A 16,646-nucleotide genomic window follows, 5' to 3' on the forward strand; every position below is an offset into this window, starting at 1 on the left:
CTCTTTCTCATTTTATGTTCATGACCACACTTGGAGTGAATTATTCTTCCCATTTTACAGATGAGAAAAAGTAAGGCCCAGAGAGGTTATATGTTTTATCCAAGTTCTCAGAGCTAGTAAGAGCCAGAGGCTGATCTGACCAGTTTTCTCTCCACTGCCCCAAATCTGCCTTTTTAGTGGTAAACTAAATTTACTAGCACCCAAATTTCTGGGGTACTTCTTAGAAAACTGAGCTGTAAAAAATAAGCAGGGAGCCCATTTTGAACATAGCTATAAATTGAATGTCAATGTCCCTTGCTTTATACAAAGCAGATGGTTTCTGGAAAAAACTGACTTCGAAGTAATTTCTCTGAAACAAATCCTACTTGTTTACCACTATGGAATCCAAGATGCATTCCCAAGGAAAGAATTCCCCAGCCTGCTTCATCATCACTGTCCCTGCTGGCAGTGGTATCCCAGAACTCCCCTCAGCCTGGCTTCGTGCTTTCCCCTGCTCAGTGAGACACCCCTACGAGGACTACAGGAAGTCTTCCTGCTCCTGGGAAGCCTCTGACCTCACCCTGGTAGCTCCTGGAAACTGTGTGTAAGATAGTAGCACACATGTTGGCACAGGGATTGGAAAACAGAGATTTTATTCTCAGCATGACACGAATAAGTACAGTAATAATCAGAAAGGCACTCTTCCTTTCTGGCACCATTAGGTATTCAACAAATAATGGCTGAAGAAAACTTCAGAGGGAATGAACTCATGGAAGATGTCAGTCGAGGATTCCTTTGAAAGGCCACCTTACAAAGGTCTTCACAGACTTCCTAAATGACTCCTAGTTCTGGGCAAACACCTCAAGATGACCTCCTAAGTCATCAAGCTATGCTCAGATGTGGGCACCTCATTTTAAAGCTTAATCCTGAATTTACTACTTGCAAAATGTCTTCTGTAGCCTGGAACTTTGACAGAGATAAGACATGCTGGGAATACACATTTCCAGAAGTACTTCTTAAATAAAGGCCATGTTGGAAGGAGGAGGGAAGAGGGCTAACATTTGTTAAGCACCTACTATATGCCACAATGAATCTGAGAGACAGATAACTTACTGAGCTCACCGGGCAGGATGTGGGTCTCCTTCTACCACTGTTTTATCGCTTCAGGGCACGTCTCATGCTTCTGTTGCACGGTTTTGTTGCTAAGCAAGCCTGCTTGGTTTTGTGCATAAGCAAACCTGCTTTCTTGAGTGATCAAGGGGTCTCCTATACTTTTTCTCTACTTACAGTCCCCTAGTGGGATTAACTATTTAATCACCTCCTTTGTCCCTTCACCCTGTCCCTGTCAGTTTTATAGATCCCTGCTACTCAGTGTGGTCAGAGGACCAGCAGCAGCGGCACCACCTGGGGCTGGTTATCAGCACACAACTTCAGGCCTCACCCTAGACCTACTGGAGCAGACTGTGTTTTTAAAAGATCCCCAGGTAATCTGTCGGCAATATAAACACTGAGAAGCACTGTTGTAGATGCAGTATATCTGAGATCAATGAAGTTAATTAATGTGCCTAATGTGATATTGTGATTTATAATGAGAACTATTATATTTGGTCCTTGTCCCCATTTCTGGCAAAGAGCTCCTAAAACCCTTGGAATTTTCTAAGTGATGAAAGCTACAACGGCGTCTCTTGTTATGTTAATGTTATGTTGCTAGGAGAACCAACCAAGAGATTAGAGTGATTGGAGGATTGCAACTTTCAGTCCCAACCCCAGATCTGGGAGGGGAGAGGGGCTAAGAGATCGAATCAATCACTAATGGCCAATGATTTAATCAATTACGCCTATGTAATGAAGGCTCCATAAAAACCCCAAAAGGATGGGGTGTGGAGAGCTATCGAGGTGCTGGGAGAGCGGCGTGCCTACAGGGGGGGCATGGAGGTTCTGCACCCTATCCCCATGCCTTGCCCTATTCATATCTTACATTTGGCTGTTCCTGAGTTATATCTTTTTATAATATACCGGTAAGTAAAATGTTTCTCTGAGTTCTGTGAGCTGCACAGAACCCAAGGAGCAGGTCTTGGAAACTTCTGGTTTATAACCAATTAATTGATCAGAAGTACTGATAACAACCTGGGCTTTCGAATGGTGTCCAAAAGGAGTGGGAGTGGGGCAGTTGTAGGACTGAGCCCTCAACCTGTGGAAAATGCTCCTTTCTCCAGGTCTATAATGTCAGAATTGTACTGAATTCTAAGACAGCCTGCTGGTGTTCGAGAACTATTTGTTGGTATGCTGAAACCACCCTCACCTTCACGTTGGAAACTGAGTCTCAGAACACCTAATTTAGTTACACAACTGGTATAAGCTGGGATTTGAACTTCAGTCTGCATGTTCTACAAGCTTTTCCCCCTACACTATTAAGAACTATGCTAAGCTTACAGCTTAGAAAAACACATCTAACTTAATATAAAACATATAGAAAAAACTTTATAACAAGATTCATTATTTCAAAAATTTAGGTTGATGTTATAAAAAATGCTCACATCCCACATTACAAATATGCCCCCCCCCCGCCAAATTCACATCTTACATAATACAAAAAAACTTGGTAATAGAGCTTTTCTGCCCTGCCTTGCCAGTATTATAAATTTTCCTGTTTTATTTCTAGAAATAACTAAAGGTTGCTTTGGTGATGATGAAAAGTCATTTAACTCTGGTTTTCAGTTGTCTCTTTAAGAGACTAAAGCATAGGATCAAGAACATAGGCTTTAGGGTCTAGCAGACACTAATTTAATCTGTGCACGATTTGAGAAAGTGCTTAACTTCTTGGGGGCTGTTTCCTCAGTAATAAACCAGGCTAATGATACTCCACAAAGGGCTGATGTTAGGGATAATGACATCATGGATATACTGGAACACAGCAAATACTCAATAAATGTGAGACACCACCACAGCCATCATTGTCAACAGTAACCTCAGACTGGCTGGCACATCATCAGGAAAATCAGCCTGCTAACGAGAAAAGCAAACACTTATTCCACGAGTTTGCCAGCCAGCAGGCATACTTAACAGAGACATGACTTATTAGTAATCGATACTTTTAAGAAAGTTGTAGGCATATTTTTAGTGATTATCAAAATGATACGCTTACTTTATTTTATGGTAACCCTGCAGCAAATATGGAACAAATTAACCATCATTTTCTTTCTACTTTGGAGCCAGAGACAAGGAAGAAAAGTGTTACAAGGAAACAAATGTAAGGAATGTAGAAGAGACAAGGGAAAAACACTGAATGTAATACACACCACAACCATATTGTACGTGTGCATAATCTTATAGTATATAAAAAACAGTTCCCCATACACCATCTTATCCAATTCTCACACACTGTGAAATATTATTATCTTCCTCTTTAAGGGTGGGGAAACTGAGGTTCAGAGAGTAAATGACTTACCGAAGTCACAGAGCCTATGGTAGAAACACAAATCCAAACCTTCTGAACCCAGCCCAGGGCTCCTTTCTAATAGGCTACTTAAGGGATTTAAAGCTACTACTGGCAAACAGAGGTGCTCTGCTGCAGAAAATCACCCCATGATGGTTACAGCAAGGTTCTCCAACCGCATCCCCAGGGTGACCTCCCCAGCTCAACACATAGATCCTTTAATAAACCTGAATCTTAAAGAGAAAAGAGATGCTTCACTTTAACCTGATACCTGAGAATAATTTGTTTGGGGATCCTTTGTTTGGCTACCAGAAAAGAGTAGTCAACATCTTTTCAACCTCCTTCTTATGCTAATTATATTTCATCAGCATCTGGACACCCATAAGCAAAATCAATCTGACTATAAAAGCAAGCCAAAGACATTTTCTTACCATAAGAGAAACAAACAAGTAAGATTGCAACATGATTAAATACACAGAGCACTTCCCCAGCAACCTGCAAGCTGCTGTGTATAAAAATCACATCCAATATCACAAAAGTCCAGGAAGGTGGACATTAACAAATATCTCACACATGTAACTGTATTCTTTATGAACAGTGAAATGTATACAGGTTTATTTTCAGTTTATCTCCTTCTACCTTATATCTACTGTTAGATGCCAACATGTCTAACACATTAAAATATTCACACATTAAAAGAAAAATTTGAAAGGCATCTTCGCTTCCCTTATACTATAACCAAGTGAACTCAGACGTATTAGCCTTCAGTCCATACCTCCTTTCCTTACCATCCTGAAGTCCCAGCACATTAACAATACTTGGAAGAGGCAACATCACCATCCAAGCACAGCTTACCTTTCCAAACTGCTATCACCTCTACAACCTAATCATTTAACCTGAAATCTATCCTGCCTTCTAAAAATATACAGTCCAGTTTCCTAATTGTATTGAAAGACTCACCCCTGTCAAATATGCCCAAGACACACTGAGTAAAAACTGCAGGTTACAAAACAGCATATACACCACGGATCCACTTATACAAAATTATATGCACATATATCCAAGCCCCACCCATAACACAGATGTTTGAATGGATAGTGTCCACAATGTTTCTAGTCATTAACTCTGGGTGGTGAGACTGGGGGTGATTTTAACTTTCCCACCCTTCTTTTCCACAATGCTTGACTTTTCTACATTAGGTTAATTATTCATACTCAGAAAAAGCAATAAAGATATTTTTAACAAGGCTTTCCCTAAGACCCGCCATGTCAACAATCTTCTCTTGGCCCAGAGAGAAAGTAAAAAGTATGCTTACCAAGGCTTATGCTCTGAGCATTCTGGCTAGTGGGTCTCAGCACTAGCTGAGCAACAAGCTCTGGAGCTTTTAAAAAATACAGATGTTTGGTGTTCCGATACTCAGAATTCCTGGAGGTGGGGCCCAGGCATGGGTATTTTGTCACAGCTCTTCAACTGATACTCATCAGTGAGGGTTGAAAACTATGGATTCACGTCTCATTCTCAAGGGGGCCAACAGAGGGAGAAAATAGGCCAGAGTGCTGAGTGAAGTGTTTAAAGGCAGGCAACTGCAAAGTAAGCAGATGGGAATGTTTAGGAACAGAAATTGAAGGCTGAAGCAGTGCTGAGCTTCAGGCCTGAGAGGCCACGGAGAAGAGAGTAGACTATCAGTGGACAGATACATCCTAAAGTCGGAAGCCAAGAAGAGGTGAACAAAGTGTGGCAGGTCAAAATGTTTGGAATTGAGAGAGTTTATGCAGTACTGGGTGCAGGACTACTGATGACTTAAAAGAAATCAAATAGGAAAAGACACCAAGCAGTTTAAATTAGGCCCACTACTACTAAGTAACACTGACTTATGATTAAAAGAAGAATTAGAAGAGTACTGCATATGATTTAATTTTCAGAAACCATGGAAAAATCTTAGCTTAAAATCCTAGTAAAGCCATGCACTAGCTGTGCCTTCGGAAAATGACAAGTTCTTTATGCCTCAGTGTTCTCACCTGTAAAATGTAGGTAATAATCCATGGCTCACAGGGTTCTTGTGAGGATTAGGTGAAATGATATAATGAATGCTTTCACCTGATAGGTTTTTGCCTATCAGAGTTCTCAACAAAAAAAAGCCCCCAGTGATAACATTAGGAAGCATATCATAGTAAAGATTACGTGTTGAATTTTAATAAACCAGGTTATTATAAACCAGGTTTAATAAACCAGTTAATTACTGCCTAGCCCCTAAGTTATCTCCTCATTTTGGCACCACCTAATGCTACAGAAATAACCTAAAAAGGTTTGGCTATTTCTCAACTGCTGCTTCAACATTCCTGGTATTTGTTTTACTTCTATAAAGGAGATACACTGCACACTAAACTATTTCTATAAAACTTAATCAAGATTATAAATGAAAACTAACAGAGTTATATTGACAAAATAATAAATGTAACAGTGGAAAACTCTATACCCAAAATAAGAATTCAGCTAATGCTACCACTAAAGAACTAAGTTTCTACCTGGAAAAATGAAAAACGCAAAAGAAAAACAGTGATAGATGTTTCTCCTTCATCCTTTCCACCCAGGCCTTCAATATCAAAATTGAGTTTGTGCTAAATTAGCTGAGATAGTCAAAATAATTAAAATTAGTACTCTACCTATGAACTATAAAAATTCGGGGGAGTCCTTTTTTTACTATAACACAATAAAATAACTGTAAGAACAGCAATAACTATTAACATTAATGAATGCTTACCACGTGCCAGGTACTGCCCTAAGCACTGTACATATATTAATTCAGTCAATCCTCACAACAGCTCCGCAGGGTCCTTCAAGGTCTGGCTCCTGCTTAACTAATCTAATCTTCTGGCTCCATGCTCTTTTTACCAAGGGCTGGTGCCAGACTGGTCTCAGAGGGTACTCACAGCAAGCTTAATAAAACTACATATCCACCAGCGTTATGCAGACTGGTGGAACCAGAAACTCTGAGAACATGTCCCAGAAGGCTACATTTTAAACAAATTTCCAGATGATTCTGAGGGGCAGCTAGTTTAAGGCTCACTGTAGTCTGTGCCTCCCACCTTTTATTTTATACACGCTGCTTTTTTCACTTGATATTCCTTCACGTGGCTAACTCAGACTTAAGGTTTGGCTCAAGAGCCACATTTCTAAGGTGGAGTTGTTTCTAACCTCCACCTGTTCTCTCACCACCTAGGTTAGATTAGGAGCCCCTGCTCCGTGCTCTCTTCTACCACTTTACCTTGTAATATAAATACAGGTTTCCATGTCTCCCTAGCTGCACTGTGAGCTTGTTCACCTTCCATCTACAGCACCAAGCCTGGCACAAAGAAGGGGCTAGTGGTTTGTTTAATGAAAGAATGAATGAAGCCTCACTGACCTACCTTTAGGGCTCTTATCCACAGAAACAGACCCTCTGCAAGAGCATCAAACTGAAATAGAAGGGTATAGGACCTCATTCAAGGTGATGAATTTTGACAGGACCAGCACAATCAGGATTATAACTGAGGGTCCAGATTAGTAGGCCATCATGATAAACTGGCTGTCCCATCTCTTGGTAGCTCCTGTTATGACCCAGCCTCTCCACATATGCAGTCCTGGTGCACAACTGGGCTTCACACCCACGAAAGCCAAGGAGTTTTGCTCCCTACATATAAACATGAAAACTGAGAGAGGTAAGAATGACTATTTTTGAAAGGAGGCTGACATGCAGCAACTATTTTACCATTTATTAAATGTCCACTTGCTAGAGACTATGTAGGATGCTCATGATCATTATTCTTCACACAACAATTTGAGAAAGGTTTTATCTGCCTTGTTGATTGAAGAGGAATTCAAAGTCCAGAAAGAATAACTTGTCTAAGGCCACCAGCTATTTTGGGGGTAGAGCTGGGATTTGAAGCCAGGTTTGTCTCCTACAAAGACAATCCTCCTCCCCCTACACTGTGCTGCCTCTGGATACCAACCAGAAGACCACTGGAGCCACCTTGGTGTTAGAAGAAGCTTTAGAAGCAAACCTAGGCTCAAATTCTGCTTTTGTCACTCACTTGCTAGAAGGTATTTGGTAATTAACAAACTCTTTGAGACTCATCTATAAAAAAACGATAGAAATGCCTAATTCATAAAGTATATACACCTGTAAAGCCCTCAGTATACTCGTAGATGCTCAATAAAATGTGAGTTGGCCACTAACCTCCTCCCACAAAAGAGAAGAGCAGTTTTCCAGGATGGTAAATACATCCTTTGTTTCACCGTCTTCCTCAGCGGCAAACAACTATGCTGTGCTCTACTTGGGAAAGGCCCGTGGGTTAATCCTTATATGACTGGAACCAGTTAGCAAACCAGATGTGTAACACTCAAAATCATCCCCTCAAGCCTGATGAGAGGAGCCCTAAGTCCAAACACATTGCTTATTTCAGCATCCTTATATTTTGTCATCTGAGGTCAGGAATGAGACAAGCAGCTGGAGGGAGAAAAAAGAAATTGATCCAGGAACTATTCAGTTATAAGGTTTTCAGATAGCGACAAAAAACAACAGCCAGACATTTCCATCCTTGTTTAACATAAAGTCCCTGGTAGCAGATGGCTTAATGCTACTCTTAAAATTAAATACCATTTACTCTTCACTTGTTCATTATTCTGAGCACTACAGCCAACTCTTTGGGATTTTTAAGCTTGGGGAATACAAAAGGAGGGGGCGAAATCTTTGAATTCTCTGTTTACATGATGTGGAGAAGTGGGGACCTGGGGCTCCCTAGTACATCCTCTATGGGAGAGGTTTTTGTCTTACATTCCACATAAGACTGGCATGTTTACGGTCTACCCCTATGAATGGCAGATCCAGGGAGAAAAAGGATTTTTTTTTTTTTTTTGCCGTACGCGGGCCTCTCACTGTTGCGGCCTCTCGCGTTGCAGAGCACAGGCTCTGGACGCGCAGGCTCAGCAGCCATGGCTCACGGGCCCAGCCGTTCCACGGCATGTGGGATCTTCCCAGACTGGGGCATGAACCCGTGTCCCCTGCATTGGCAGGCGGACTGTCAACCACTGCGCCACCAGGGAAGCCCCAGAAAAAGGATTTTTTTCTGTGGGTACTTTGAAAACTACCAATAAAGTAGAAGGAAGAGGAACACAAATGGGAAACCTATCCTCAACCCAGCCACTAATATTAATGAAGCAGGCACTATGCTAATCATTTGATCTGTATTATTTCATTTAATCCTCACATAGCAGCCTTATGAAATAGATTCCAATATTATCCCAAATTTACAGTTGAGGAAATACAGGCTCAGGGAGGTTAAGCTACTTTTCCAAAGTCATAGAGCTAGTAAATGGCAGAACCAAGACACCAACCCAAGTCTTGTCCTGTGCATGTGGGGAATATTAGAGTTAAGCATGGTGTGTTGATTTCTGCCTTGGGTGCCATTTACCAGGACAGGAAAAGCAGAAGAGACTTGGGTGATGAAGGAATGAGTAAGGTTTTGAATAAGCTGAATTTGAGTATCTGGTGCAGTTGTCTTCTGGTTAATTAGTTGTGCTGATTAGAGCTTGTATGAGAGACAAGGCTGAAGAGTTGGGAATCAGTGGCAAAGAGATAGAGGTTAAAGCTACAGGTAGTAGATGAGATCAAGGAGAGTATGGGGAGTAAAAAAAAGAACTGGGGGAAGACACCGCCAATCCAGACAGACAAAAATGAATGCTTGAGGGACAGGCTGAGGCAAAGGATCTGGAGATTCGGAACACTGGGAAAGAGCAGCTTCCCCCAGGACAGGCATTCAGTTTTATTCCTGTCACATGTTAGGTCTGTTAAATTTTGAACATAGGAGCCCCAGTAAAAATTGGCCCCAAACGATGCCATGTCATTACCAGAGCCCACCATGGACACATTAAAAATATTCCTTTTTTGCCTATGTTGGCTAAACTCTCTTCTTTTCTGACTGCAGGAGAGGTTTTGCTATTTCCCTCTCCTAAGCCTGGTAGGTGGTGGGAGCTCTGGTCTGCAATTCCTCACTGTTAGGAGTCCAAGAAGCACCAGGCAACTGTATACCTCTTGACTTGAGGAGTCCACGAGAATCACCTACAATTCTCTGCAGATGACAGAAAAGTATTCTTTAAAGCAGTGACCTGTTATCAACTGCTGTCACTGTTGATGAGGTAAAATGTGTGCATATGCCTAGCATGCACACACACACCTACACACTGCTTGGTAGCTCACCCCCTTAAAGCTCATAATAGCCTCTAGGGGAACCATGCTGAAACAGTGCAATTAACTGGAACTGCTATAAACTCAATAACTCACCTACCTAATGAAGCAATACAAGGAAAATTGGACCTATTTTAATAAGAATTTTTAAAAGAGACAAGAAGTAAAGGTCAAATGCCATTTCTGGATCCCAGCTCTTTTCTTCCTCCCTCATATTCTGAAGCAGTTAATTCCAAGGAGACAATATATACTGTGCTATTCTTTATAAAACCAAGGAGGCAGCCAATCATGCTATTGCACCCAAGGGCAAATTTTTTCCTTCCAACCCATCCCCCAAGCTAAGTGCCTCCCCAGATCTATTTCAGAAGGTTTTATTACACAAAACTGAATGGATTTCAATTTTAATTCTTTTCCTTCTCCACCCCAACTCACAAAAGAAGAACTACATTACCCACAATTCTAGGTTATAAGGGTGGTTTCTGCTTCTTCCCTCCTCTCTAGAGTCAGCTTAATCTAGAGACTGTCCTCTCTCAAAGCTCTTTTGTTGGCTTTAGGAATTTTTATGCCGCTCCACTATTTAGCATATCATGACTCCTGACATTCCCGCCAAGAATGAGTTTGCCCATTCTCATGCAGCAATCATGCAGCGATTACACCGATTAGACCGCAGGCCAATAAAACCCACACTCTCCCAATCCTCCCATACCCAAGGTGTAGGCAGTCTCTTTGCCTGGCTTCCCAGTGACTTAGAAGAATGGGTATGTGTGACTAAGGTCAGGGTGGGCAGAACTGGAGACAGATTTAGTAGAGGAGAGAACTTACACTTCTTGAAGTGCCTACTCTATTCTAGAGTCTGTGCTAAGTTAATATCTGTCACCTCACCTGACCCTCACAACCACCCTATGTGGTAGATCTAGCATTTTACCTAAGGCTCAAGTAAGGCTCGGAGAGTTTAAGAATTAACCCAAGATCACGTGGTTGACAAGCAGTGGATATTCTGTACCACACCAGGCTATATTGCTACCATCGGAGTTTGGGGAAGATTCTAAGAGATGACAGGGGCTGAGACTGGACCAGGATGAACTTAACCCTGATATGTGACAAGCCCCTGAATCTGACAAGAAAGGGAAGCTTACAGGGCAGCCCTCCAGAGGTTCTGGATGGGCAAGCTGATTCCCAGCCCATAGTCCTTTATTAGGAGTTGCTGGATTACCAAAAGAAGCTTGTCACAGGGTGGCCTCACCTATAAGGAAGTTCCATCCATAACATGTCTCTTAAAGGCATAGCTCTAAAGGAGGGGGGAGGAGTTCTGCCATAATTTCTAAGCCCATGAGACAAGGAAAAACTTAAGGCTAGGAACCCACTTGTTTTGCTTCCAAACAAGCTGGTCACCCCAGGTGTATGACCAACTGTCAACTGTATTGACTCAACCTTGCAAGGTTCTGGGGAGAGCCCCAAATCCATGTCTGTCTTTAATGAGCAGTCTTTTAGGGAAGCAGTTATCCATTCATGCAGTCAGTAAATATACACTGTGTGTCCACCACATGCCAAGCACGGGACTAGGCCCTGGGACGCAGAGGTGACAAGACTATTGGTTCTATAATCTTAAGGGCTATGAAGTCAAAGTCCTGGGTCCAAGAATCCACTTAATAGGAGGTTCTATTCAAGCCTAGGAGCTCATGTTATGTTTCCCTGAGAAAGTGACATCAAAACTAAGGACTAGGGCTTCCCTGGTGGCGCAGTGGTTGAGAATCTGCCTGCCAATGCAGACGACACAGGTTCGAGCCCTGGTCTGGGAAAATCCCACATGCCATGGAGCAACTGGGCCCGTGAGCCACAATTACTGAGCCTGCGCGTCTGGAGCCTGTGCTCCGCAACAACAGAGGCCGCGATAGTGAGAGGCCTGCGCACCGCGATGAAGAGTGACCCCCACTTGCCACAACTAGAGAAAGCCCATGCACAGAAATGAAGACCCAACACAGCCATAAATAAATAAATAAATGCATTGTGTATTATTTATAAAAAAAAAAAAAAAACAAAAAAACTAAGGACTAGGGCTTCCCTGGTGGCGCAGTGGTTGAGAGTCTGCCTGCCGATGCAGGGGACATGGGTTCGTGCCCCGGTCCGGGTGGATCCATCCCACATGCTACGGAGCGGCTGGGCCCGTGAGCCATGGCCGCTGGGCCTGCGCGTCCGGAGCCTGTGCTCCGCAACGGGAGAGGCCGCAACAGTGAGAGGCCCGCGTACCGCAAAAAAAAAAAAAAAATCACTAAGGACTTGAAGGATGACTATAAGGCAGGCAAGCAGACAGGTCAGAGAAAATTGTTACAGATGGAGGCAACAGCGTGGTAGAAACCTGGGGCTGGGCATGTTTGCAGATACTTCTGATGGTCTGAGCTACAGTGCTCTAGCTAACCACACAAACCCGGTCTACTTCCTTCAGAAAGGTCAGCACATGGACAGCAACCCAGAAGACAGGACAAAGAAACCTTGCACAAGGTGCCCCTGCTTTGCCCTGCCTCCATCCTCACCCCACCACCATGGCCAGGAGCGGGAGCAGGGGTGGGAGAAGGGCCAGGGCTGTGTTTTCTCCTTGGGGGTCACTCTTTGGGTGCCGGTGTATTCAGGATGCAGAGCTCATCCTCACCAGCCATTACAGTCCAAACGTGCCTTCCAGGAGCTGTCTTCCCAATCCACTGCCCTCACTAATATAATGTTATCAAATTCCTAATGTGGGTACTCTAAAGCAAATGTACTGCTACCAGCATGCCACCAGGCACATTTTTCAGAAGGAAAACAGCTACTCACTGAATCTGTCATTTCTCTTCTCAGCGCCATGCACACAGAGCAAGAGCCTGCTAAGGGCTGTTTCCCTTCACTTTCTTCAAGCATGCTCAAAATGTAGCATCAAGCCTCTCAATACAACCCAGCAGGTCAGCCACCCACAGTTCTCAAGGAGTTTCCTGGATTATAGGACAAAGCCTTGACAACTAGGGCCTGTGCCTCAGGATCTTAAGGTACAGATATCAGAGCTTCTAATTCACTAGTCTAGTTTCCGCATCTTACAGAGCAGGAAGGAAAATGCAGTTGAGAGAAGTTAAGCAAAGGGTCTAAAGTCACACAGCTATTTAGCTGTAGAACTGCAGCTTGTTCCTTTCTTAGCTGACTTCCTTATCGTAAAAAACAAGGATACCACCATCTGCTTCATGGGTAAGGCCCAACTAAGATAGCATATAATGCAGCAGCACTAGGTATGTGGCAGGTTTTCAATGAATAGTGACTGTCTCCAAAATTTTATCTCCTCGATCTCCAATACCACCATTCCCTCTCCCATGGCCTCATTTTGCTGAATTTCCATTGAGGAAAGAAAAAAGATCAGCAGTAGGCTTAACATGTTCATAGCTGGTGTTTGGTCAGTATCTGGTTTGAGGTGAACTGAACTCTCTACATGTTCTCACATCTCTAGTCCATAGTTCTTCCCCTGCCAGACTTCCTGCTGTCTCTGGAGAGCTGCTTTCATCAGAGAAGATATCACTGGAGGTGACCACTGAAGGCATCACCTTCACCTTTAGCCACTCCAAGTTGGTACAGACTAAGTCAAGTCAATTTGAGAAGTGATAGACAGGAACTCCCAGACTTTTACCTAGGAGGGTAAGGAATGCAAAAGATCCTGCAGATACCTATGCTGTTCTACTAATCATGATGAAAAAAAATCAAACCATGGGACAGATGTTAACTTCTGACAAGACAACCAAATTAGCCAGCCAATCAGCCCAGGTCCTCATCCTTCACACACACCACCTCCTCGTCCCCCTCTTAGCACCCTCCCCATACTTTAAAATAACCACCCAACCATGTAAACTCCCTGGTGCAAGTATCTGTTAACCTCCAACAGAACTGTCAATGCTCATAAATCCAGGGCCTTCCAGATTGCACTGTGGCTATTTACTGGGGAGAGGGATGCAGCAGGCCACTAGACAACAGCAGGAAGAGAATGGCCTAGCAGTAACTACTCTGCTTACAGCACCACAATTCATGGCATTTTGCTGGGAGTATGCACCATCAGGGAGGAGAAACATAAAAAGGGGAACCTGGGCTGTAAATAGTTTATTTCGGCAATTCCTAATGGTGGCTGAATCACACTTTAATACAGAAATACATGAAAGCACTACTCTGGCGGTGATATGTGTTGCCACCTCATTACTCTTTTCAAAAGGGTCTTCCATCAGAGAGACTCCTCACTACAAATTATAGTGAAGGAAACAAAACCTTCACACACAGACTTATTCACAGGCCAGAAGGGAATGGAACCACTAGGATTCAAACAAGCAGAGAACCAGTGCAACAAAGGCCATCAGTGATCAGGGGTCTCTGGGTTGCTTTTCCATGCACAGAAAATAAGCAAATAAAAAAGAAAAAGGTAGCACACTTCTGCCTAAGAGTCAACTCCTCAGCTGCATGACAGAGTTTTTCAAAGTAGCTCTCATTGCCCCCCATTTCTCCTAATGTATCTTCATTAGGCTGACTTCTCCAGTGAACCCTACCTTCATGCTCCTTCTCAGTGGTTCCCACTTTCTTGATCTTCCTGGGAGATTTCATAAAAAGGGGAAAGATGGTTCGTAAGCCAAGAATATCAACAAACTTATGGCAATTGTCTGTGCCCTCGGGTCCAATCATGGCATGGTCCAGCACTTTCAGGGCACTGCTCCGGGAGATCTTCTTTTCTCTGGGAACAAAAGAGGTTTTCATGAGTGTGTTCTAGTCTTAAAAAAAAAAAAAAGTGTATTTACTGCAATACTCATTACAATGGAAAAAAGAAAAATAAAAACAAAACAATGTCCACCAGTAAAAAAAATGATTACATTATAGTATATCTACATGGAATATTACACACTTTGTTAACAACTAGGAGAGTATGTGGTAGAATGAACAAGTTCTTACGGTGAGAATGATAAGCACAAAAGATAATATTCAAATTCTGTATGAAGCATTATCTCAATTATGTAAAATATATGCATTAAAAGAGACTGGAAAGAAATAGATCAAGATACGAACATGTTCAAGGTGGTAGGATTATGGATCACCTATTCTTCCTTTTTCTTTCTTTTTAACAGCTTTATCAAGACATAATCCACATACCATACAACTCACCCATTTAAAATGTACAATTCAATGAATTTTAGAATATTCACAGATATGTGCCACCATCACCATAGTCAACTATAGAACATTTTCATCACCCTGACAAGAGATCCTCTACCCTTAAGCTACCATCCCTCTACCTTCCCCATTCCATCCTAGCCCTAAACAATCACTGATCTACTTTCTGTCTCTATGGATTTGCCTACTCTGGACTTTTCAATTTAAATGGTATCATACAATACTTAGTCTTTTGTGACTGACTTCTTTCACCTAGTATAATGTTTTCAAGGTTCATCTACGTTGTAGCATGTATCAGTAGTTCATTCTTTTCTATGCTTGAATAATAGTCCACTGTATGGAAATGTCACCATTTATCTATCCATTCATCCATCATGGACATTTGGGGTGTTTTCACCTTTTGGCTATTATGAATAATGCTGCTATCAACATTCATGCACATGTTTTTGTATGGATATACGTTTTCATTTCTCTTGGGTATATGTATACTTAGGAGTGAAACTGCTAGGGAATATGGTACTCTATGTTTAAACCTGTTGAGGAACCATCAGACTTTTCCAAAGTGGGGCTACATCATTTAAAATTCCCATTGGCAGCATATAAGTGTTCTGATTTCTCTACATCTTTATCAACACTTATCATCTGACTTTTTGGTTCTAGCCACCCTAGTGGGTGTGAAATGGTATCTCACTCTGGTTTTAATTTGCATTTCCCTGATAACTAATGATGTCAAGCATCTTTTCATGTACTTATTGGCCATTCGTATATCCTCTTTGAAAAAATGTCTATTCACATACTTTGCCCATTTTTAAATTAGCTTAACTATCTTTATTATTGAGTTGTATGAGTTCTTTATTCTGGATACAAGTCCCTTAACAGGTAAATGATTTGTAAATACTTTCTTCCATTCTAGGCAATATCTTTTCACTTTCTTGACAGTGCCCTTTGAAGCACAAAACTTATTTTTTTCTTCTGCTGTTTGTGCTTTTGGTGTCACAGCTAAGAAACCATTGCCAGGGAATTCCCTGGTGGTCCAGTGGTTAGGACTTGGTGCTTTCACTGCAGTGGCCTGGGTTCAATCCCTGGTCGGGGAACTAAGATCCTGGAAGCCATGTTGTGCAGTCAGAAAAAAGGAAACCACTGCCAAACCCAGTGTCGTGAAGATTTACACCTATGTTTTCTTCTAAGAGTTTACTAGTTTTAGTTCTTACAGTTGGATCTTTAATTTATTTTGAGTTAATTTTTGTATGCACTATTAAAGTGTTAATGATGACAAAGCATGCTATCCTGGGTCAGAGTAGCCAGCCAGGATTGGGTCCCAGTGAGTGGAGGAAAGGAGAGTAGATAAAAAGCTTGCTGAGTGCCCTTTGGTCCTAGACCATGCTGGTATACCTGAGACTGTTCCATTTTTAGCACTGAAAAGAAAGTACAACATCCTGGGAAACCCCTCAGTCCTGGGCAAACTGAGATAGTTGGCCATCCTACTTGGTGCCAACTGCAAAAGATCAAGGATGTATTGTGAATATTCCTACCTTTATTCCCCTTGCTATGGGGAATAAACAAATCAATCAAAACAATCCAAGATACTCACAAATGACATTCAACCCAACTACTGTGTTTAACAGAAAAAAAAAAAAAGGCTTCTACTAAGCACTTGCCTCCATACAGCAGGCACTAGCTGCTAGGAATTATAAGCTCCCTGTCTTTAGCCAATTTAAGAACAGGTAAATAAAAATAATTTCAAAAGCCCAAAGCTGGGGTTTCCCTGGTGGCACAGTGGTTGAGAGTCCGCCTGCCGATGCAGGGGACATGGGGTCGTGCCCCGGTCCGGGAAGATCCCACATGCCG

At 42.3% G+C, this 16,646-nt stretch overlaps 1 protein-coding gene across 1 annotated transcript in view; it reads right to left on the reverse strand.

The window, feature by feature from the left end:
• CTNNBL1 (catenin beta like 1) overlaps positions 1–16,646 on the reverse strand; it is a 172,190-nt gene that overhangs the window by 49,202 nt on the left and 106,342 nt on the right. Inside the window, exon 11 of the mRNA XM_007447720.1 lies at positions 14,183–14,364. Within this exon, the coding sequence (XP_007447782.1) occupies positions 14,183–14,364 (182 nt within the window). The remainder of the gene's footprint in view (positions 1–14,182; positions 14,365–16,646) is intronic.

Source organism: Lipotes vexillifer, unplaced genomic scaffold (assembly GCF_000442215.2).
Source record: "Lipotes vexillifer unplaced genomic scaffold, Lipotes_vexillifer_v1.1 scaffold397, whole genome shotgun sequence".
Taxonomy (NCBI): Eukaryota; Metazoa; Chordata; class Mammalia; order Artiodactyla; family Lipotidae; genus Lipotes; species Lipotes vexillifer.